The sequence below is a fragment of the Lathamus discolor genome, chromosome 5, assembly GCF_037157495.1.
Source record: "Lathamus discolor isolate bLatDis1 chromosome 5, bLatDis1.hap1, whole genome shotgun sequence".
Classification (NCBI taxonomy): Eukaryota; Metazoa; Chordata; class Aves; order Psittaciformes; family Psittacidae; genus Lathamus; species Lathamus discolor.
Genome location: NC_088888.1, coordinates 93,171,596 through 93,196,599, shown reverse-complemented (window position 1 = coordinate 93,196,599; position 25,004 = coordinate 93,171,596). Strand labels below are relative to the sequence as shown.

At 39.3% G+C, this 25,004-nt stretch overlaps 2 protein-coding genes across 8 annotated transcripts in view; one reads left to right on the top strand and one right to left on the bottom strand.

Annotated features, from left to right (window-relative positions):
- TRAPPC12 (trafficking protein particle complex subunit 12) overlaps positions 1-3,399 on the bottom strand; it is a 55,562-nt gene extending 52,163 nt beyond the window's left edge. The window contains exon 1 of one of the 2 annotated variants that reach the window (XM_065681568.1): positions 2,163-3,399. In XM_065681568.1, the coding sequence (XP_065537640.1) occupies positions 2,163-3,374 (1,212 nt within the window). In that variant the 5' untranslated portion in view covers positions 3,375-3,399. The remainder of the gene's footprint in view (positions 1-2,162) is intronic. The other variant, XM_065681567.1, reaches the window with a different exon arrangement.
- A 657-nt stretch (positions 3,400-4,056) lies between these two features.
- EIPR1 (EARP complex and GARP complex interacting protein 1) overlaps positions 4,057-25,004 on the top strand; it is an 84,893-nt gene continuing 63,945 nt past the window's right edge. For 5 of the 6 annotated variants that reach the window (XM_065681561.1, XM_065681563.1, XM_065681562.1 and 2 more), the window contains exons 1-3: positions 4,057-4,179; positions 13,231-13,314; positions 18,516-18,648. In XM_065681561.1, coding sequence (XP_065537633.1) covers positions 4,138-4,179; positions 13,231-13,314; positions 18,516-18,648 — 259 coding nt within the window. In that variant the 5' untranslated portion in view covers positions 4,057-4,137. The remainder of the gene's footprint in view (positions 4,180-13,230; positions 13,315-18,515; positions 18,649-25,004) is intronic. The other variant, XM_065681564.1, reaches the window with a different exon arrangement.

Genomic DNA, 25,004 nt, shown 5'->3' with positions numbered 1-25,004 from the left:
GATTTATCCACTTTTAAGAGAAGACACTTGTAATAGGAACAAACACTTTCTGAGTGAGCAGGGAATAAAAAAGGACTGAGCTCTTCAACACATCATACAAAATTTCAGTCCTTCCCTGAAGCACACTTACAGTTCACTGGAAATGCACTTTTCAACTAAAAAAAAAACCCAAACCAATCAAAACTAAAAACCTGAAAGTCTTAGTCTACTGCATGCTGCCTGGTTTAACATCTTGCATTAACATCTGGCATTAGCAAACCATTCATGACCATTGTTGGAAGCTGATTTAACACTGAAAGCATGCCTCCTACAATGTTTTAGTTGACACTTCATGTACTCTACAATTATAGTTTCAGTTAAATACACAATTTGCAGTACTAGAATCATAATGAACAATGATACGAAACGAGGGGTTGTCAGGTCAGTCAAGGCATGTACTCAGGCCACTGAAAAGCAGTAACTGGAAGTAAGTTATGTAAACATAAAGCACTTCAAAACTTGTCCCGCTGACATGCCTATGGGACTGCTTATAAATTATAATCAATGAAGAAGGCAGCAGGAATGCCCTTCAATTCCACCCATGGCTTTACATCAGGTCTTACTGTAGAAATATGGCAATGTCCGGCACATTTCTTTTTGATTAGGTACTAAATGGTAGATCTGCATACATGCACATGTCCAGATTCAGGTAATTATCAGCAGAAACAAGCCTATAATCCTTGACTGGGCTGAGGAAGGTGAGAAAGAAATACTGTGAAAAACAAGGCCTGCAATAGGAGGTCCTCATCCTTGGGGCCTGAAGAAGGAATCCTTCCTGCTGTCCATCCCACTAGCTGTCAGGAGAGATGTGCTACACACTCTTGAATTACTCATCGAGGTCTAAGGGAATTTTGGGGAAGGTGTGGAGGAGGAGTAAATTCATATTACAGTGTTTTCTTTCACTGGGCTAATTATTGGGCTCTGTGATGACACAGAAATTTTTTAAGCTCAAGCTAACCCAAGAAGTAGCAGCAGCATGGCATATGCCTAAAACTGGTGTCATGTATTGCTTGTGACAGAAGCCTAAGGTTTGTCAGATAACTCAGCTACAAATCTGGACCTTATTCACTCCAGAAACTTTTCTAATTGTTCCTGAAGATGGGGAAATTACTGCAGACTGCTCTCTGCTTGTATTTGACTACTGACTGATAATCTCTGCTATGCTACAATTAAGGATTAAAGTATGCAAACCCTCAACACCACCTCTCCAGACAACAATTCTATTATCCAGAAACATAAGACAGGAAGGAATAGGATTAGCCTATTTCACCAAAAAAGAAAAAAAAAATCCATTATGATCCCTTGCCTGAGCAGACAGGATGAAATTTCTTCATGAGAAATACTGAACAGATCCAAGTGAAATTTCTTGAATTCTGGAAAAAACCCCACCCCATTTTATGCCTTCTCACTAGTTAGGTACTCCGACAGAAGAGAAAGAAATGAGTTTCCACTACTATGTTTTTGCCTTCATGATGTCATCTGGAGTTTTCCCTTTAATTTGGGGCTTATCTTTTCTCAGTAGCTTGCTCCAGCAGTCAGTCTTTCTTACAGTTTACACTTTCCACTACTTAGGGAAGATACAAGTGATGTAATTTCAGTCAGTGTTAATATTATAGAGAGCACTCGGAATATCAGTGAAAAATGTTATTTCCCACTTGGTTGCAACAGCGAATTCCACATGAAAACAAAGCTGCCTGCTTTCAGACTTTGTAGTACTGTATACTGATTCAAATGTGAGAATTATCTTACTAATTAGGAGGACCAGAAACAAACTATTTAAAAGTACATCCAGCTTTGGATTCTACGGAAACTATCAACACTGATTTTCAATGCACCCAACAAATTTCACTATGAATAAATCAGATACGGTTTTAGCCCCTTCATGTATGAGCAGGCAGCAACACTGAATTTTCTAGTAAGGACTGAAGCAATACACACAAAGTGACCATCAACCTGCCATGGCAGGGGGGTTGGAATGAGATGATCTTAAGGCCCTTTCCAACCCCAACTATTCTATGATTCTCTGATCAATAATAATATGAAGCCCTATGATATGCAGATTCTTAGACAGTTCTTGTATTTCTTAAATATAATAATACACTAAGATACAGTATCAGTCTTACCTGAATATTATCAAATTTTAATCCAGGCATAGTGAGATTTTCTTTGTCTATGAACACGGTGCTGTACTGTTGTGTGGCAACTGAAATCAGAACATTTCTGGTTTCCTCACTAGGAAGCCAAGCATCATTTCTTCTATCTAGCTCACTCATATTTAAGGCTGTGGCAAATGGGTCATCACTGCCAGCAAAAACAGCCTGGATTTGTGAGAATGGCTTGGGGGACTGAGTGGTTTCTAGAGATGATGGAGGACCACCTGCTTCAGATCTCCTGTTTCGCACAGAGAAAGTTGGGTTAGATGAAGCACAGGTACTGTCTCCACCGTTAGAAAGAGAGGACATTTGTTCTGGAACTGAAGAGTTTGCATTGGGATTACTAACGGAAATAAAATTGGATGTGGTAAATGAATCAAAAAAATCAGAAGCTAATGTATTAGTGTTAACAGTATCGCCAAAGAACTTGCTTAGACTAGGACTTGGTTGAACCACCTGCGGATTAGGCTTCACTGGAGTCTCAATTATACTACTAAAACTGGGAGATTTTACCATCTGAGGCTCAAAGCCATCAGGTAGAAACAACTGTGGCTGGTTATTAACATTGTTTGCTTGGCTGAAGATGGTACACACGGGGATAGGCTCAGCCTCAGAAGATGGTTTGTTAGTACTGGGTGATGATATCTGATCCTCAGGTTTGCTTTCATCAGTATTATTTGGTTTTGTTTCAACAGGAACATTGTTTTCCAACTTTGGTTCCTCCTTCACCTCTTCCTGAATTGATTCTTCCTTTAAAGAAGCCTGATCATCTGTTCCAATCTCAGAGATGTCTTTGGGGGTTTCTTCACGCTCAGTTTCACTCTCATTACTTAAAAACTCTTCTTTATCCACTTGCACTTGTGTTTTTTGATTATCTTTAGCTTCCATTTGTTCTACAATCTCCTGGAGACAACCAAGTTCACCTGTGTCATCTTCACTGTTGTTTGGAGAATCTGAAATAATGACACTCTCCATCATCTGTTCATTAAGTTTATCCACAAAATTATTTGAGTCTTCTGACACAGTTTCATTCCCTTCAGACTCAAATTCATCCCCACCAAGATCAATGGTTTCCTCGTGAAAAAGAATTTCTTCCTGAGTTTTCTGTTGAACTAGGTCTCTGCTGTCATCTTGATCTGAGGTGCTCTTCGCATCCTTAGGATTACTTTCTTTATCCTCCATGGTAGCTGAAGAGGAGGAAATGCCCACCAAAACAAGTGTTAGTTTTACTACTCAGGTACTGCTCAGGTGCCACTCTGAAATTCCTAAGTATCACGCAAATACTTAAATCCTGCTTTAAAAATACAGTAATTTCACTAATTGACATCTATCTACAGAACTAATTCTGAAAAACGCTTTATCTTTTTCTTTTCTGCAAGTCGCAAAAATATTGGGACTGAAGAGCACAGAACGATATCCGGTTTTCCGTCCGCACAGACTGGCTCGGTCCCCATGCAGGAAAAGAAACGAGGGGGCTCACGGCAGTCACCAGGGCAGGCGACGAGCCCGTGCCGGCCGCGCAGGGGGCTGAGCAGCAGCAGCAGCAGCGCTGTCTTTTCGCACCCCGCGGACCCAGCTCCCGCAGCCCAGACCCACAGCCGCAGGGCCCCAGCCCTGACCGCCCCGCGGCAGGGGGGACGCGGCCTCCACCCCGCGTAGGCCCCGCCGCGCTCCCCGGGGGCTGGGGCCTCAAGGCCACCTCAGCATCCACCCGCTCCTCAGCCACCCCCAGGCACACACACGCACCCGCGCTCCCCCCTCACCTTCGCGCCACAGCGCCGACACCCCCGCTCCGCCGCCGCTCAGAGCACCGCGCCACACAGCGCCTGCGCCGTAGACAGCATTACGCATGCGCCACAGCACCTCCCGGAAGCGGCGAGCGACGGGCAGCGCCGAGGACCAGAAAGGCGGTGGGCAGCAGGGTGTGTCGGGTCGTAGAGCTACGATGGAGGACGATGCGCCTGTGATTTACGGGCTGGAGTTCCAGGTGGGCCCTGGGGGTAGGCTGAAGGAGGGAGAGCAGGTGTCAAGCCTACCTCTGGGAAGGCGGTGGTTGCAGTTTGGTTGTGTGTAGTGGGGTAGGGGAGTGCTGGGGTGGGCTGCGGGGCCCGTTAAGGGGGATGACCGGCGTGCCCTCGTCCCCCTGTGGCGGTGCCGGTGGCACCACTGGCTTTTGGTAGTTCTTGGTACCTGCCCTTCGCGTTGGAAATTTTAAAGGTGACTGAGCAGGGAACAGGAGTTTGCTCTGAAACTTGCTGTTTGCAGGGCGGGTGCACCAGTGTGGGTGCAGGGGTTGAGGACCCAGCGGTTTTCCTTCGTAGTCGTGCCCAGCTTGGCTGGGGGCTCCTGCTCTGTCACGAGTCCCTGGTCCGCCTCTGGAGGAGTGTTTGGCTCTGGGTTGTAGGAAGCTAGCAGAAGACTCAATGACGTTCTTGTACATGTTTATTCCTTTTCAGAAATAATAATAATAAAAAAGTGCTGTTGTGAGGCAAAGGCATGAAACTCTTTCTTATAAATGGCCAGTTTTGTTTGGTTATACTCATCTGTAAAGCTACTTGATGTCTGTGGGATCTCTTGCTGTAGGTTCCATTTCTGTGCATTTGTCTCACAGAACAAGTTTGGCCATCACGCTGGTATTTATGGTTATAAGCAAAGGGGACTGTCAGACTCAAGAACTTACTGATCATCTTCACAGAGGAGCACAGGTCTCATGTTTAATAAAGTTTCTACAAGTTCTGGGAAAACAAACAGCTAGATAGCTGGGGCGTTGAGAGGAACCCTAATTAGAGATTCTTTCCCACAATAAGGGTTTTACTTAGCTTTTACGTGTTCACTTTGGCAACAGCTGGCTTATCATTGTTGCCATTATGGCAGTAGTAAGAGTTGCTGTGTTTCTTCTGCAGCTTACAGAGCCATATTTTCATTCTACAGTAGATGCGGTAATATAGATATGTACATATGCACTTATTTTTTGTTAGGCACCTTAACCAAAGTGCTTGTGGAAAATAATACATGAAGGTTCTTTGTAACAGGTTTGGTTGTCTTTGCCTCTGAGTTGTGTGCTTTGTCATCCTGACTATACCAATAGATATCCCTAGAAAGTGGTATATTTGCTTGGATTTCTTATTGTATAGGAGCTAGTGTGTAGTATTAATTTGTATTAAACATTGAATCTACTAAAATCTGATAATATACTATTGTTTTGTGATTGGCTAGAGATGACTGTAACTTACACTTCAAACTGGAAATATCTTTTTGCAAAATAGAACATGCATCCTGTACTTAATAAAACTCATAGCTTCCTTCTAGTAGGTCATATGTAATAACTCTTTCAGAAAGTTTGAAAAGCTAGTCTGTGTGTTCTATGGGGCCTTCATGGTCCTGTGTCCCCACAACCTCAAATCATACATCTTCAGATCTCTTATCTTTTTGCAAAGCAACTGGGCTGTCTGGTGGCTGCATAAAGGAAAAGGACTCAGAAAGTGGGTTTAATCAGAGGGAATTGCAGTTAATACAGATCACTTAAAGAGAAAGTGGGGAAAGAAAAGGTGGTTTATTTTCGGAAAAGAAGCGTTGTGGTGAAAATTCTGTTCTTCATGTCCGTTAACTGCCAGTGTGGCTTTCAACCAAATTGCATGTTGGTACTTTCTGAAAAAGGCTGCGATGGAAAGACTTAAACCTAAAACTGGTCTGGCTTTTCCAGTTTGAATCTCCAGGCCTAGTAAGAAAGATTATTATGTTTTTCAGGCCTGTTTTATTCTCTGTTGCTAGACCTTAATGGCTAGCTACATCAGCACAACTACTTCTTCTTTCCAGTGTGTGTCAGAAGCACTGTGTCTGAAAGCATCTCTTCAGATGAGTTTTTCAGCCCAGTTTGAATAATTTTGTTAGTTTTTTTTTTTAATTTATTTTTGTTGTTTGTTTGTTTTGTCACTATTTCCCAACTTCAACTCTATGATGAACTTATTCAAAGTTGAGATTTGAAATTATAAAGTATTTAAAAGGAGGGAGGGATCTTCTTACTCTTGTTATAAATAAAAATTGAATGTCACAAAACCATGACATCTAGAAACTACATAAGGAATTGCAGGCTAAGAAGTTACATGATGTGACAACTGACTGGATAGATGAGGGGAGAACAGTGGATTTTGTCTACCCGGACTTCATCAAGGCTTTGGACACTATCTCCCATGATATCCTCATAGGCAAGTTCAGGAAGTGCAGGGTCCTGTGTCTGGGGGGAAATAACCCCCTGTACCTGTACGGGCTGGGGCCAAGCTCCTGAAATGTAGCTCTGTGGAGAGAGACCTGGGGGTCTTGATGGGCAGCAAGTTGTCCATGAGCCAGCAGTGTGCCCATGTGGCCAAGAATGCCAAGAGTGTCCTGGGCTGTGTTAGGAAGAGCATTGTCAGCAGGTAGAGGAAGGTGAGCCTCCCTCTCTGGTGAGGCTTCATGAGGAGTGCTGTGTCCAGTTCTGGGCTCCCCAGTATAAGAGAGACATGGAGCTCCTGGAGCAAGTCCAGCAAAGGGCTAGAATGATTAAGGTCTGGAGCATCTCTCTTATGAGGAAAGGCTGAGGGAGCTGCTCCTGTTCAGCCCACAGAAGAGAAGTCTTGGCGGGGATCTGATCAATGGGAGTAAGTATCTGAAGGGAGGGTGTCAAAAGAATGGGGCCAGGCTCTTGTCAGTGGTGACAGGATGAGAGGCAATGGGCATAAACTAAAACAGAGGAAAATCTGAGCACGAGGAACAGCTTTACTGTGAGGGTGACTAAGCACTAAAATAAGTTGCCCAGAGACATTGTAGAGTCTTCTTCCCTGGAGATACTCAAGACCCGTCTGGACACAGTCCTGAGTAATGTACTTGAGGTGACCCTGCTTGAGCAGGGAGGTTGGATTAGATGATCTCCAGAGGTCCCTTCCAGCCTCAACCATTCTGTGATTTGGCCACTGCTGGAGAAAATGAAAGACATATTTGCACAGCTACATCTGATCCAATGTGGCTAGGTTTATAAGGACATAAATGTGATTCCTTCTAGGGTGCTGTGTACTGACTAACTTTAAATTGTTTATGCACAGTTTCTGTTCATTTTTATGTGCAAATTTCTGTTCGTTTTTACGTGCAAAATATGTTTGATTGTATCCAGATAATTAATTAAGGTAACTTAGAATAATTAACAAATACACATTTCTCTGTCTCTTTTTTTTTTTTTTTAAGTTCACTTTTCACCAAAAAAAAAAAGGCTTAGGGAATCAGGTTTGTCTTGCATAGAACCACTGCACCACTCACATTCTGGCATGTGAGAATGGAAAGATACAAATCCCGAGCCCTTATACAACTATGTATAGTTACTCAGCATGTGTAACTGCTGTGCAAGGATTTTTACAAGTAACAGTGAGAAACAGTTTTGTTTTACTGGGGCAGAGAGGTGCAGCTGAACATCTAACAGCAAAGCAAGATTAAAACTAGTGATGAATTCCATTTTCTGTATGATTAGTTAAATTTTTGATCTGATTAGTTCCTCCTGTTTTACTAGATGGCTGCAGCTTTTTCTTTTTGTGCTGTTTGGCACATTTGTATAACCCCAACAGTGTAGTTTTCTGGAGTGGGTTTTTTTTTGTCTCTTTAGTGTGTCTGTGAGCTATATGAAGATTGTAGAGACATACAAAATATGTGTGAATTTAAGAGAGGGTGATTCTTTCTGTGACTTTTTCACTTTAAAAGACAATAACCCATCGTAGTGGGGTTTTCACTACTAACTGTAGTGAAAATGCTGAAATTACAGGGGCATGGTGGGTGGAAATGTGAGATACTGCTTGAACTTGAGACTGAGTGATGTGACTGTGGCTCATGATGGTGAATATGGGGCAGCAGCAGTAGCTGCAGAACATTTCATTGCTGCAAGGTTGTTCTTTTAAAAGGGATCTTGGTCGACTTCACTAATATCCTGAATTATGGAATGTGGTAAATGGGGTTCTAGAGGTATCTCTAAGTGCCATTTGTTGTCAGTGTATGTGCTTCTTACTTGTCCGGTGTAGAGCTGACCTATGTTTGTTATATAACCTGGAGTACCAGCTTTGTTTACCCTGTGTTGAATGGGTGTTTGTTTTCAGGTATTCACAATTTTTCCCATCCTATTCTTTGATTGGTTAAATAGTGATGTTTTGGGTAATTGAATAAGCACTACTGTATGTCTCAAAATTCATTAGTTTAAGGTTGACTGGGTGATGCTTGTACACCTGGGAATGAGCTGCTTGGAGGGGTGCTTTCTGGGACAGGTATTTAGCTCAGTCTCAGTACCAACTGTGATTCTTGCAGGGACAGCCTACATCTTGCTTGTTTAACAACCCGCAGATAGCCAGCATCATGCGGGGATGGAGGAGTAACATTGCTTGTGCCAGAGACTGGTAATTATGAAGCATGTGTTTGGCACCGTTGATGGATTTTGGGGATACCACAGTACTGAGATGAATTTCAGCATGGTAGATACTCCTACTGCATGTTACATGTCAAAAGTACATAGACTTGAAAGGGAGACCAGTAACGTGGAGGAGGGAAGGACAGCAGGGCCATACTACACAAGGGCAACTCCAGCTGCACCCTGAGATAGTGTAGTCTTAAAAATGTGCACTAATGCTTCGTCAGAGTTCTTGTACTGCATTGTGGTCCTGTTGTGCTTCTTGGATAAGCAATACCTGGCCCGTATTATATTGTCAGTTATTAACAGGTTTTATGAGTCTGAATAGAGACTATTGATTTTTAGGACTTTCTTGCCTGTTTTCAAGAGTAAGGTGAAACTTAATTTCTGTAAAGCTAAATGTGATTTCTTAGTATGAGATTTTTAAAGCAGTGCAAAATACCAACTGAAATGGATTGGTCAGAGGTCTTACACAATGTGTGTATATGTATAATGTTGGTGTGTATTGAGAATAGCTCAATTGACTTTCCTTTGATGGAGTGGAAAGTAGGTGTAGATTTATTAGGAGTGTGGAAAGGGGACTTTTTAGGGAGATGTGTGTCACTTGGCTGTACTCAGGGAAACCTGTGTTGCCTTTCAGGCTTAGCTGTGTTCCCAGTATGGGAGTGGAGCAGGTTCTTGGCCTATAACTTCTGTCGGCAGTCCTGTTCTCTTCTCTGGGAGAGCTTTTGTGGTCTCTTGTGGGATGAGAGAGAATGTGGGATAGAACAGAATATAGATAATAATTTTTATACAGCTGTATTGATAAAGCTTCAGAAGATTTCTTCTAAAAATTGAATCAGTTCAATAAACTGCATGGTAATGTCTTGGTGAAATTCCTGGGTTTTGTCTCAGTCCTCTTTCTTTTCAAAGATTATTAGACTCATGAGTGCCAATCCTGCATATTTTAATCCAGGCTGAGTGTCTATTCTCTCACTTGTTTTCCTGTCTTCTTCTCTCTTCAGCATCTGTCTTGAGGGCAGGATTTCAGCTGGGATGACTTCTCGTGGAACTTCAGTCCTAACATAGTTAGGTTTAAAGTTTTATTAGGAGAACAAAAGTAGATAAGTGGCAAAACTCTCTTACCTAATCACCCAAAGACCTTCACAATGCATGAAGTGGACTAGGTGGAAGATATATCTTTTAGGACCCTAAAGCAGTTGGCAAGATATTACTAATATTAGGTATGGTACAGACTAATGACAATATGAAGATATAGTTATGTGAACTTGAAGAAACTACTAAAAGATGATTGTTTACCATTACAGTTCATGACAAGTGAATGAGATTTCTAAGGATAATTGTGCTGTGTAAGACTGTCCAAGTGTTCCTTATGTTGCTGGGAGAGTTTATGGTATCTGTCAGGCTTAGGAATAGGGTCAGAGCACTAAATACATCAGTGGTGGGAATTCTTGTGCTGTGAAAGACTTAGGGAAAGCAGCTGTCTGAGAGCACCAAAGGTAACCTGGGCATGTGTGCTGCCAGCCTCTTCACTGGCAGAGTCACTGCAGCTTATTACAGTCACTGACCGTGGGTCTCCTGCTGGGGTGGGAGAAGCAAGGCTGTCCTAAGTAAAAATCAAAGTGTACCTACTTGAAAATTGAAACTATGCCAGAAGGAAAAATAATATTCATGACATGAGCACTCTGGGCCTTCTCTAGGGTAGGGGGGAGAACTTGTATTTTGCCTCCAGAATGAGGCATCACCAAAGTGGCAGTATAATATTTCTGGTCTTTAGCATAAACAGATGGTCAAATAACTTTAAATACAGATTTGGGGACTGCAAGCCAAATACTTTATCCTTCACATTTTGTATTGCAAGCTCACTGCTTGTTACTAGAGATCGATTGTATGAATTTCAAATGATACATGGGTTGCAGAAATTCTTTGCATTGTGTTAAATGCAGTACAAATATTCAGATGTTGGGGTTAATGTATTTTTTTTTTTATTTTTTTTTTTAATCATGCTTTTTTAAAGCAACATGCTAAGACCCACTCAAAAGGTTTTAATAGGGGTGAACTCCCCTGGAAGTCTCTTCTGCTTGACTTAAACAAAAGAAGCTTGCCTGATTGAAAGATACATAGCTGTTTGTTTATTGCTAATGTTTTCTTCAAAATAATTGAAAGCAGATCTGAAATGAAAAGGAGCTCTTGCCAAAGGTCTGCAAATTCTGTTCAAGACAAAATAAAAGGTTTTTGCAGTCTTCTTGGTGGACTTCAGTTGTTTCTGTCAGTCAGAAACATTGTCTAGGCTTCTTGTAGGTTAAGTGCTGCATAAATAGGACAGTATAAATGAATCAGAATGGATTCACACTGATCTCTGATCCTCATTTGGGTATGTTTTGAACACAAACTGCTCACTAAATTGTGTTCTCTAGTCCCTTTTTTTTCTATATAAATGTTATGCTACTAGCCTATACTTAGTAAGCTCATTGTCTTTTTTTTTTTTTTTTAAACTTTATATATACTCAATCTTAAATAAAATATTAATTGTCTAAATCGCTCATTTCAGAAGCAACATGAGACGTATCTGCTTTATAGGAGTTCAGGTCTTATTCTAAAAAATGAAATTGGTTCTTATTGTTACTGCCAGGAAAGGGCTTAGATTGCTTTGCCTTATTTAAGAAAAATCAAATCTCTTCAAGTTGCTATTCTAGAATTAAATTGTTCCAAATTTATGTATTGTGATACAATGTATTTTTATATTAATATCAGAAAGATGCCTAGAAGCTTGGAAGGGAATATTTGAAATAAGTACCAAACAGGACTATACTGAAGCTAAATGTTCCTGAATCCAGAATGTGCTCATTAACTGGCTGTGCAATAGGGTGGCAGTAAGAAACGCCATTCAACAGACCTGACTTCTTCTGAAATATTTGCTTGCAATACAGGCTTTAGTGCCTGAAGAAATGTGAACTCCTTTATGTCAAATAGGATGTGAATTGCAAAGGCTTGTTTTTTCTGTTTTGACAAAAAATTTGCATTGAACAATAACATCAGGGTGTTTTTGGCATGAGGAAGTAGTGGATATTCTTCACAGTTTAGTTATGGTTATTAAAAGTGCCTTTGAGTGTTAAGTTTACCTCCCAATTACTCAAAATTAGCTAAGAGAACCTCTACTAATGACTAGTGCAAACTAGCAATTGTGGTTTTAGTTCAAGCTATACTTTATTTCTCAGTGTCTTCTGTGGCCCTTAACTGTTATGTTTTGCTTCTTCCAAGACTGGTTGGTACAAGTTGGAAAAGGTAAATAATAAATTATTTCTCCTGTCATCCTGACAGTTTTTATATCCAGTGGTCTGCAGAGGCAAGGAAGGGGTTTAGTTTTTTAACTTCCTTCTAAACTTGGTTCTCTTGGTGAGAAAAAGAATTCATTTTTATGCAGGCATCTTCAGTCTGAATGGTGTGAAAATTTCTGCAACAGCAGTCTCTTTCCTGGATATTGTAGCAAACATATGTAAGAACTGTCCACTGTTCTGTGGAGTTTATTTTTAGTTGCTAAAGGAGAATTAGCTTGGAAGTACTACTATAATATGAAGATAATTAAACTGGAGGGAAGGGATGCTGTCCAGTGGGACCCCGGTGGGACAGGTTAGAGAGGTGGGCCTGTGCTAAGCTCATGAAGTTCAACAAGGTTCTACACCATGGTCAGGGCAGTCCCAAACCCAGCTACAGGCTGGGCAGAGGATGTATTGAGACCAGGTCTGAGGTGTTGCTTGATGAAAACTTCAACATGAGCCAGCAGTGTGCATATGCAGCCCAGAGAGCCAATCGCATAGTGGGCTGTGTCAAAAGGAGTGTGGTCAGCAAATCGAAGGAGGTGATTCTCCCCTTCTACTCTTGTGAGATCCAACCTGTTCAGCTTTGGGGCCTGCAACATAAGAAGGGCACAGACCTGATTGAGTGAGTCCAGAGGAGGGCCATGAAGATGCTCAGAGGGCTGAAATACATCTTCCATGAAGACGGGTTGAGAGAATAGGGCTTTTTCAGCCTGGCGAAGAGAAGGGTCTAGCAGCCTTCTAGTACCTGCAGGGGGCCTACAAGAAATCTGGAGAGGGACTTTGTACAAGGGTATGTAGTGACAGGACAAAGGGGAATGGCTTTAAACTGACAGAGTGTAGATTCAGATGAGACATAAGGAAGAAATTCTTTATTATGAGGGTGGTGAGGCACTGGCACAGGTTACCCCAAGAAGCTGTGGCTGCCCCATCCCTGGCACTGTTCAAGGCCAGGTTGGATGGGGCTTTGAGCAGCCTGGTGTAATGTGAGGTGTCCCTGCCCATGGTAGGGGGTTTGGAACTGGATGATCTTTGAAGGTTCCTTCCAACCCAAACAGTTCTATGCATATCAAATATTACCACTGTTATAATGCATTCAGCACCTGTATGTTCCCTGCACCTCACAAATCTGAGAAACTGTACAAAAAATGTGTTAACCAAAATAAAGGGCAGGAAGGTCTGCAGTTTGCATGAATGTCATGTTTTGCATGATATTTGATATATAAACTTCAAGAATATTTTTTTTTCTGGAATTAATGGATTGTATTAATTGGACTTTTCTAATGGCTTTCTTCTTCCCTAGGCACGAGCTTTAACACCTCAGACAGCAGAAACAGATGCAATAAGATTTTTGGTTGGAACACAGTCTCTTAGATATGATAATCAGGTAATTTTTCTGTCAAATGTCAGTTGTAATTTTTTTCTTTTTTTTTTTATAGAACATTGTTCTAATATCATTCTTCTTCCTTCCTCTCCCACCCCCCTCCCATTGAATTTGAACATTAAGATATAGTCAAGTTGAAGCCTTCTGTAAATAGAATGTAAAGATATTGGTAAGAAATGTAACTGAATGAAAGCTATGTGTATTTTTCTGAAGATTAAATGACTCTTATAAATTGTCTGACTAAATCAGATTGGTTTGGTAAAGAAACTGCCATATTTTTATTATTTTAAATCCCTAGATTCTCTGGAGCTATCTTTAAATCACAGAAGAGATACAAAATAAAACAAAAGTCTTTAAGTCTTGATTGCCTCTAATGGGACTGCTGGTATGTGCACAGTTCTGTGTATGTGAAGCTTCGTAAACTGGATTTTTCATTATTAATTACTGGCAATCAACTGTCCTTTCTGATACAAGTTTAACAATAATTTAAGAGACTTTTGTGGCTCAGTTTCTGTTAGTCTGTTTCCTCTGCAGTTAAGAGTACAATACTTCTAATTGTACAGCAATTTTTATTTTTGTGACTAAATTTCAGTAAATGCCTTCACACAGAAGGAAGATTTTGAGGCCAGAAGAATTAGAAAGCTGTATTGAGAGCAGGTGGCAAGGCTTTGGTGACAGGTGTGTTGCAGTGGTGGCCTCCATGAGAAGAGGCCAGGGGCTGCCCTTGCAGGTTCTGGTGAACCTGCCATGGAACACAGCTGAGCCAGTCAGCCTGCTGGCAGCTTTGTGAAAACAAGAAAGGAAGAAATGCTGGAAAGAAAGAGGAGGGAACAAAGACTGAAAACAGTGGAGGAATCAGAAGGGCTACACAGTGGAGCAGGTATCCACTGCAGCTTGGGGAACACCTGTGCCAGAGCAGGTGGGTGTTCGTGAAGGAACTGTGGCCCATGTATTGACCATAACCACCACTGCCCCGCACTCTTCTGCGCTGCTTTCAGGGGGTTGAAGCAGTCTGGAGTGAAGTTAAACCTAGGAAAGGTGGGAAAGATGGTGTTGGTCTAAGGGTTTTCTTTCCCACTACCAAATTAGTAAGTGGCTGGGTGGGAGCCAAGGCTAACACCCCCCACAGAAGCCCCTAGAATGGATACAGTCACCTATTCTGAAGATGGTCAGTAATGGACTGCACAAAACGAATTTGGAACTGTATATATATCTCTGCAAGATGTGAGCTGTCAATTACCAATAAAGTTTTGAGTTTGTTACTCAAAGATAATACCAGATGAGACTCAAGTTAAAAAATATTCAGAGGCCTAAGGGGGTGGAGCATTCAGTTTCTTTACATTTCAGGTAATACGTGCGAGACCAGAAACAAAAGAAGTGGCAGACAAGCTTAGTTAAAAAGTGAATACACACAATACCATATTTGTATAGTCTCAGATGTTGTTCAGACATTTGGTTATAAGGTGGTTTCTACTGTGATTTCTGTCTGTTTTGTTTTGTTGGTTTTTGGTTTACTTCTTGGTTCAACTAATTAAATCTTGATACAAACTTGGAGACTGATTCTCACTAGTTGATATCTAGCAAATCTTCAATAATTTAAGGGTTCTGATTTAGATAAGTTGATTGGACATATACTATATATTTTGGAAATACATATTTTGAGTATGGTTTTCTTTTTCTAATGAATAACATTGATAGAAATGCAGGACACTTCCAGGTGTATTAACAAATGTTTAGAGGTTATTGGCCTTTAGCTGTGCCTCAGGCCATCAGCTCCTCTCAGCTAGTTGATAATCCCCAGGAAGTGCCCTAGGCCTCAAGTCATTATTGCTTAATTCAGCACTAAGTTCTCTAGATTTGCTTAAAAACTTTTTTAGTTACCTGACCTAATTTAGGAGTTTGCTTGTAATCTCTAGTGCTTGACCAAGTATTGTACTGTGAGAGTTTTCTTACGCAGTGCCATCACGTGCAGAATATTTCTTCCCTTCTGGTCACAGGAAGGGGTAGTGCAGTAGTTGTACATGGTAACTTCTGTACATGATAGCTGGTGTGGTAACTTCTGCATCTCTGAGGTTTATTGCTATATGAAGCAATTTAGGCATTTGTGAGAGATCTGGTGAAAATATTTTCCTATTAACACTGGTATTTCAAAGGAATTGTTTACACAATTTTATATTTTGTCAATATTTGAGATACTAAGAGTGTGTGGTACTTGTCACTTGGTCCTCATAACTCCATGGAAATTGCTTAAGTAGTTTGTATTTGCATGGTGTTCTGCGCAGTGTCCTTTTAGAACTTTTGTCCTCGGTCCTTTCATTGTTGTTAAACTGTGGCTTTTTATATTGTTCTTAGTTTGATGCATTTACTGAATGCTTTGGAAACATAAAGGCAGTATACGTCACTTATTGTTTTCTCACCCTTCTCATTCCCTGACATCTCCAAGTTATTTTCAGTCATGTGTTTTTAGAACCTAATATATTCTCATGTTGAGAAAGTTCTCACTTACTGGTTCTTATAACCACACCTATGGTGTCCATATGCTGTGCTAAGTAATCCATGGTAAAGCTCATTTTTGCACTCCATCAAGGTAAGTTAGAAAGATAATGATTCAGGAACTGAAGAAGGACAGTCTGCAGAACTGAAGTTTGACCAGTTCTGTCAGGCATTTATTACAGGTGAATATTCTTTTCTGCAAATATTTGTCTTCATGGTATCACACCAGTGCAGTATTTGGTACTAGTATATTTTCTGTGGAAACTCTTTTGTCCTTAGTATTTAGTGAAGTCACTGTTCCATTTGATGAATACAATGTATCATGTATTTAAATCGACATGATGATGATCCTTAGTAGAAAAACATTGAGGAACCTTTGCAGTTCTTTCTGTTAAGCTGATCAGCTTTTTCCAGTAGGCTGTGTTGTTTGGCATAGCTGTGAAGGATGTAATTTTTCAACTAAGAAGGGCATAAACAATACCCTTGCATAAGAATTAGGTTTTGTATTGTCTAAAAATCTCTGTCTGGACATGTGATTGACTATGTGTTCCAGTAGCTATTCATGATGTTAGCTGAAGCAGGAGTGTAACAGCAGAGAAATAATTGGTTATCTGTGCCTTCATGGGGCTTTAGATGGGGTAGTTAAGAGTTCTCCCTTAGCTTATGTGCTGAGTAACCCTCTTAACCTGGTTAGTGTGGGTGGAGAATGCGGGTGATTTGTAAATGTGACTTAAATTTGTGGTTCACCTTTAGGGGCCTGAGTTGAGCTGCTGCAAGACACTTCAGTGACTCTAGTGGAGGGTTGTGTTTCTCCATTTTCCCTGACATATCTTTGCATAGTTCACACTGTTTCTCTGTTAAATACCCAGTTCAGTAAATTGAGATATCCCCTCCCCTCTATTATGCTAAAGCCAATTATAACTATTTTGCTGTGTAAAAATAATAGCAGGAGTTACTCTTCTTGCTGTCTGTTAAAATTATTTTATCTTAGAATTGTGAATATGTTGCTATTGTTTGCCTTCCAGTTCATGCTTGTAAAGTAGCTGTTTGGATTTTCAACTGTGTTTGAGTTGTAAGTTTATTCACGACATCAAAACTTGTCTAATAAGAGCAGCATAGAAGGTTGAATAGATAATGTCTTTATTCAAAACCCTAAAACCAAAAACCAGGGGATGAGGTTAAACTGGTATCTAATGAAAGGAGCAAGAGTTTTCTGTATAGACAAACTCTTGAATTGTGATACAGGGAATAGGTCAGAGAAGGATGTACAGAATGCCAAAATGAAGTGAAACAGTAGATAAATCTAAATGATGTTACTCTAGAGAGTTTTGAAAGGCAGGAACGTCACTCTTTGAGTTGGACAGGAAGATTGATAGGCAGCTGTTGGGTTTATGTATAGTGTCCTGATTCCTGGATGGGTTTCTAGGTTCAGGGCAACAAGTGAAGTCTGAAAAGACAAGTTGCTAATCAAATACAGAAGTGCTTATATGCCTTTGGTTACAAAATGGAAGAATAATGTAAGGTGATGAGGATCTAGCATTATATTTCAAGGAGGAGTTACTGGTGACAGTGTTTGGATGAGAAAGGAAAAGGTAATATGTAAGGTCAGTCCTTAGGGGGTGAAAAAAAAAGGTGATATGTCATATTACCAATTTAGGCTTGAGACCTGTTTAGCAGCTTCTGTATTTTAAGAAAATTTTCTGTATTCTGTAGCTAAGATTTTTGCAGTTGTTCAGTAGACTTAATTCGGTCATTATGATGAGATGTCTTACTTTTTTGTTTTCTCTTCATTATTCACCTGACTTTGCTGATGAATTTTTAATGGGGATACAGTTGTCGGAAAACTGTGAGTCTTCTAGAATTTATTTGTCCACTGTTGAGCTTTAGTAGAATTAGTCCCATGAGTAAAGTTACCTGTGTATGTTGTGCTAGGCTAGAATCTTTCTCAATTTCTTCCGTTTATGAGGCAACTATACAAAAACAACTAAGTAAAAATCAGGAGGAAAAATGAAAATAATGTAGACCTAGTAAAAAAAAAACAAGGCAAAAACCCAAACAAAAATCAAAATCACAAAAAGCAAACCTAGCTCTCTCTTAAAACCCTAACCTGTATATTTAAATGTTATTGTTTTTCTTCATCTTTCAGTTAAATGTGTTTTTATCCATATAATACAAAAAGTATTACAGATTTATATGTTGGTACAGGTATGTGATTGCTGAAGTGAACTCTCAGGAAGTTTCTTGCTGAGTTGACAGTGTTTGTTTGAAATGAGAGTTCTTTCCCCCTCTCCCCTTCTTTCTTCATAGGTTGTTTGAATTCAGCGGTTTAGATACAGAATTGGTGAAGACATTAAGACTAAGGATTGCAATGTTGTTATTTCTGTTTATTGCTATAAGAAGTGTTGAGTTGCAATACAAGTGGCTTATTTACTATTAGCCATAAAATGAAAAATCACCTTCAAGCTTAAAGTTGCAAAATGGAGAAGAACAAACACAGTATTTCCTCAAAACAGGGAAATTGCTTGTGTTTTTTCTGGAAAAGTTAATCCTGCATGAAATCAATGATATATGAAATTGTTAGTATAACAATTAATTAAAGTAGATATCGGTTATAAAATTCTCATTAAATTGTTCTGTGCAGTCATCATGTATAATTAAGACCCACAGGAAAGCATTTGAAACCCTAATGTTCTCTTTTATTGTGTTTGCAGATTCACATCATAGACTTTGATGATGAAAATAACATTATAAACAAAAACGTTCTCCTTCATCAAGTGGGTGAAATTTGGCACATTAGTACCAGTCCTGCAGATAAAGGTGTGCTAGCAACCTGCTACAATAAAAGTAAGTCCTCTCTAACGGTATATAACTTAAGTATTTTGATATTTTTTGAATGTGTGAAGTTTTACTATCTAGCTAACACTTTAACTTGGGATTATCAACACAGGCATTTTTCAAAAGATCTCCTGTACCTTTGCTTATATCTCTTTTGTCTCGTATCCTGACGGTCGTCTTGGTTAGTAGTCTACTTTGGCGTTCACGTTAAGGAAAGGAGGAAAACCAAAAAGTATTGCTCTTCTGATTATGTGAAGAACAGCAAATAAAATATATTTGTTATTTTAGTCATCATTCTTTTTATTGTTTTATGTGCTTTGCTTTTGAAAGTGAAAGTAAATGTCTTTTGAAACAACATCATACCAACACAGAATCATAGAATAGTTAGGGTTGGAAAGGACCTGAAGATCATCTTGTTCCAACCAACCTGCCATGATCAGGGACCCCACACACTAAGCCATGTCACCCAAGACTCCGTCCAACCTGGCCTTGAACAGGGATCAAGCTCTATTTAAAATGGCAGGTGAAGTTTGTGTTTCATGTCATTTGTCATATGTTAAATGCAGATATGCCCACAGAGAGCTATAAATTCTTATCTATGTATCTCACCAAAACCAGTAGGAATGCTTCTTTTGTGACCTAATGCTAAGTGTACAGCTGTTGAGATTAAGGATCAGTCTGTGTTTCATGGGTGAAGCAGATGTGAAGATATTCTGTCATGAGGCTTGAAAAATACTCTTGCATCACTTGGTGTGGTGGTATAAACTCAGTCAGCTGTGCAGTCTCTCTCTCACTCTCCCCTCTTTTCTCCCCACCGGCTCCTGGAGAGATGGGGAGGAGAGCTGAAAGGATGTAACTCCTATGGGTTGAGATAAGAACGGTCCAGTAACTAGGGTATAACACAAACTGCTACTGCTACACCAATAATAATAATGATAAGGGAAATAACGAAAGAAGAGAATACAACCTCTCACCAACTGCCAACCGATACCCAGCTGACTGAGCAGTGAACTAACCCTTCTGGGTAACTGCCCCCAGTTTATATACTGGGCATGACGTGCTGTGGTATGGAATACCTCTTTGGTTAGTTTGGGTCAGGTGTCCTGTCTGCTTCCTCCCGACTTCCCCTCCTCACTGGCAGAGCATGAGACTCACAAAGTCCTTGGTCAGAGTAAACATTACTGAGTAGCAACTAAAACCATCGGTGTTATCAGCGCTGTTCCCAGCTGAAAGTCAAAAACACAGCACTGCACCAGCTACTAAGAAGGAGGAAAAAATGACTGCTACTGCTGAACCCAGGCCACTTGGTAAAGGGAATCTTTTTGTCTCTGATGAGCAAGAAATCTGTGCTTTCAATTGGAATAAATATTATTTCTTCTAGTAAATATTAGTTCATTCTTTCATGGAAATACAGTCCAAGAATATAAGAGTAAGTAGTGATTTTCAGACTTTTTCTATCTGCGGGCAGCTGTAGAGATGTGAATTCCCACTGCTCAGCCTTGTGGCTATGTTAGAGAAGAAGGTTCCAGGATTGCTTGGTTCTAGTTCTCTTTGATTGAAATAAAAGTGTTGAAATGTGAATTTCACAAATATTATGTGACTCTTCTAGGGACAATTAGAGAAGATAAGTGAAGTATAAAGAGGTCTTTTTGTTTTCTAAACTGAAAATTATTATAGGCATTTTGAATAAGAGAGCATTTTTTTTTGTTACTTGTTAATCTCTGGTTGACTTTACTGCACATAACTTCCCCCCACTTGCCAGTGATCCATAGCAAAAATGAGAAAGCAGTTATCAAGCCTGAAATTCTAAAGTTGTCTTTAATTTTTCTGGCTAGTTTCAGAGGAGAATCTGAGAATGTTGTCTGAAGTCTCCTTTAGAGAAAACCACAACAAATTTCTGAGTTTCTTTTTCTAGTGTTTCTTAGTTGATTGCATTTTTTTTTCTTAAAGAATGATGTTCTGCACAGAACAGTGTGAAGCACTTTAAAAAATGTATTTATCTCTCTTTTTCCCTACATAACTGAACAGCAAGATGATATGAAATAGCTTATCAAGTCTAGTATTTCATGTATGTAATGTACCATTTAATGTTAACAGTCTTAATTTGTTCTACTTGTATCTGTTTTAGAGTTCAAGTATTGCTCTAGAACATACGGTGAAAACAAAACTTAAATATAGAACTTTCTGAGAAAAGAGTATAAAATTATGTTTATAGCACATTATAGCAATTTCTTATAGCAATATGCATATTAATTGAAAATCATCTTTGGGAGAGAGCATATTGAGATTGCTAGAATTGAGCTTCTAACCAAACACTCTAAATTTCTGTGAGATTTCTGACTTCCATTATTGGACCTATTAATTCATATGCATGTTTTCTATTCTAGCTGCTTCGTGTTCTAGATTTAGTTTACCTAGTTTCTGAACATTAAGCTGTATTGTTTATACTTCATGCATCTTAATTTACAAACATCACCCATAAACTTGCTGCAGAAAACAAGATCTGGTTCTTAAATGATTATTGATGACTCTAATTAGAAATGTATAGAACAGAAAGCACACAGCATGGGGTTCTAATAATAAGGTATACTGAGTTTAGCAGACAACTTATTTCAAGTAGTAATGCAACTGAATTAAGCAAACGAAACCTTTAAAATGCCTTTTCATGTATTGTATTTTTTTGTTACTTTAAAGACTCTTAACTATTTTACTCATTAAAGTACTAGTCAAATGAGATGGTACTGTCAGGAAGAGTCATAGGAATTGTCAACAGCTTTTGTGTCTGAGCAGTACTTCTGGCAGAGGGCTGAAGCACCTCTCCTATGAAGACAGGCTGAAAGAGTTGGGCTTGTTTAGCCTGGAGAACAGAAGGCTCCAGGAAGATCTAGCAGCTTTCCAGTACTTGAATGGGGCTACAAAAAGCTGGGGAGGGACAAGGGCATGTAGTGATGGGACAAGGGCAAATGGCTTTAAACTGTCAGAGGGGAGTCTAAGGTTAGACATCAGGAGGAAACTCTCATTGTGAGGGGGGTGAGACACTGGCACAGGTTCCCCTGAGAAGTTGTGGCTGTCTCATCCCTGGCAGTGTTTAAGACCAGGTTGGATGGAGCCTTGAGCAACCTGGTCTAGTGAACAGTGTCCCTGCCCATAGCATGGGGATTAGAACTACATGATCTTTAAGGTCTCTTCCAATGATACATATACAGCAGCTTCTTCCAAAGTCATAGTTATGAGGCTTTTTTTCCCCCTCGAATCTTGCAGGTAGGAAACCTCCTTCAACAGAAGTGATGGTAATGTGGAAACAATCTACCCACGTCACCCCCTGGGCATCATTCTGAATGATTTTTTTTACAGGTCAAAAGAGAATTCTATTTTACATAAAGCTGGTTGAAGAATCAGTACACGAGTAAATAGTAAATATTCCAATCTCTCTTAAATTTTAATGCTTTCAAGAAGTGTAACTTCCCTAAAAAATAAGGTGGCTTAGATAGCTTTCTTCTTCTCAAGAAGTCACAAAGAAATTTAAATCCTTGCTGAATACGCAGATTGAGAGGTATATTCTCTAAACAATTAATAAAGTTAATTTAAATGATGTTTTGTATTCTTTTGTTCAAGATATTTTACCAGGGTATCATTATATAAGTAGGTTTTAAAAAGGAAAAAGCTTCTTTGCTCTCAAGTCAAAACCAAGGAAAACTCCTTTTCTTGTTAGCATCAGTATTTACTACTTTGATTTCTAATTTTGATATTGCATCATTAATAAAGCCTTGTGTCTTTTAATTCTGGATGGTGGTATTGGCTGGAATCATATTTGTTCTAATAGCATTGGAACAAAGACATCTTTGGATATTAACCAGAAATTCCATTTTGCAGGCCATTTTGTCTTTGTATTAAGATAAAATGATGCAGCTATCTCTCCACCATTAAAAATACTGATTTAGAAAAATCACATAATTGTAATGGGAGCACTTTTTCTACTCAGTTCCTCTCTCAGTTACAGTGGTCCCTCCTCCCACCAATGATGGATATATATCTCAGAGAATTTTACACTATTCATACTGATGTTATAGGAAAATGATTTTATTATCAAGTGGTAGGCTTACTAGTTACGTATAATATTGCCTAACTTCCAGCCAAGATCAGAAATCTACTACGCTGGCGGCACAGTACTTGCCTAAACTGTGCATATCTAACATACTTGGCGGTATTGTATGCTAGAAATGTAGTAAGAACATTCCTGTGTGACTTTCATTGCTAATAGATAAGATGTGTAGTTGGTAGATATAGTAATTGATTAGAGGTGATGTTTTTCTGCTTTTTTTGTTGTTTGCTACCTTTGCCATTAAAAAGTGCTTGTCTTGTGTTCAAATAGTAGTCAGGCTGTAACCAAAGAATCAGATTGCTACTGACAGCTTTAAAGTAGGTAAAAAAAAAAAAAAAAGAAAAAAAAAGTAGTCTTCTAGCTGTAGATTGTTAAAGTTCAGTATGGTACAGATTAGGCTTAAAAGATAAAGCTGAAAGGATGGATTGCTGAGAGAAGAGTACAAGGTGCAGAGGTTTTGGTGATGATAAAAGTGGCAATAAGCTAGAGTGCTACAGTTGCATTTTGATTGGTTAATGTTTACTTTACATTCACTTATTTGCCTCTGATGTTTATCATCTTAAAGTTATGTTCAGCAAAACAGAAATCAAATCGTTTGCTTCACAGTGGCCCAGAATTAAAATGGAGCATACTGGATTTAGTGGAAAATCCCTGTCAGGAAAATTCTAGGAGTTTTATACCATCCTTCTTTTTTCGCTATTCTAACTACCTGTAGTCAGTTAACTATTAATTTTTTACTTTTCTTTTTTTTTTTTTTTTAATTAAAAGGTGACAGGAGTGACACTTTAAAAAAAGTGAATAAGAAAGGTGACAAAATAATTAAGGAGATTATAGTGTCTTAGTAGAAATGTACTTTTAAATATCAGAAAAGAATAATGATGGGGTAAGGGTCAAGAATGTACCCTTCAAATTATGATACAAACCAATGAGAATAATGGTACACTAAGTATAATAGTAAGTTTATAAATTGAGATAAATTGGTCTTTAAATGTGCAAGAAGTTGGTAGCCATCCAAGAACTCTATTCACTCACTAAGGGGAAAATCATTTCCCATGTGTATTACTACTTAAAGTTTGAAAGAAGTCTTGCTTCAGTATTCAGAAGAGCATCCTAGCCTATGCTAGGGTAAATTTTTTGTGGTGATAAGGTGAAATGTCAAAACCCTGTTGATCACGGTAGAGCAGAGTCACTTGGGAAGTGAAACCCCAAACCCCGTTGGAATATGATCCATATATGATAGCAGTATTGCTGAAGTTTCAGGCTACAAGAGGAGAAATACGAAAGCCATTTGAATGGACTTCTGATGATGTATCGAGGCAGGGAGAAATAGCAACAGTCAGCAGACTAGAGTGTGTCTAATACAGTTCTTGTATGTAAAGTAGGTGATGAAAGTCTTAGCTGTAAGGCTGTCTGAAAAATGTGGGATCCCTGGGTTAACATGAAGTCAGAGAATACTTGGAAATACATCAGTTTCTGAATGATGCATTTCCCACTTTGTCAGTCCAGTTTATAATACACTGTTGTCAGGTGTTTGAAAGATTTACCAGTTAGGTGGATGCGTAGTGGCAGTTAAAGATTGTATATGTGTTTTGATAGTGCGTGTGTACCTTGCCATATGCTTTGTTTCTTACAGAACTTAATTTTAATCTGCTTATACATCTCTCCCCTTCTTTCATCCACTGTTTTAGGATACTGTTAAAATGGGGGTGGACTATTTTCTAAGGAGAAAGTAGATTTCATTAAAAGAATATGGACTGCAGAGGGATTTTTCTGTAGGCCATTTAAAGAGTTTTGCATCTGTGCCACTTTGCTAGCAATGGATGGCTTCTTCCTGAATGACTTGGGTCTGGTCTCTGCATTGCAGAATATTCAGTAAAGATAGTAAATATTCATGATGATGTTTGGAAAAAACTATCATTCTAAAATATTTTTTTTTCTGTAAATATAAAGGGAACTCTTAATCCGATCATTTCTACTTTATTCTTTACAGAACCTGAATATAGCTTTCATTATATCCTATAAGCTAGAACAAAACATCAGATTTGGTCATTGCTCAGTGAGAAACTAGTGGTTGTTTAAATTTCAATACTATGCAGTAGCTAGTTACTTGGCTAGTTACTGCATTCTGGAAGATGTTTTACAGATGCTTGGAAGGAATGACGAAATTGAGAAGTCAAGGGGTAAGGTGGGTTTACATGGAGTGATGGGGAAATACAGGGGAGGAAATAGAGATAATTCAGCTTGAAAATTCTGCATTAGTAGA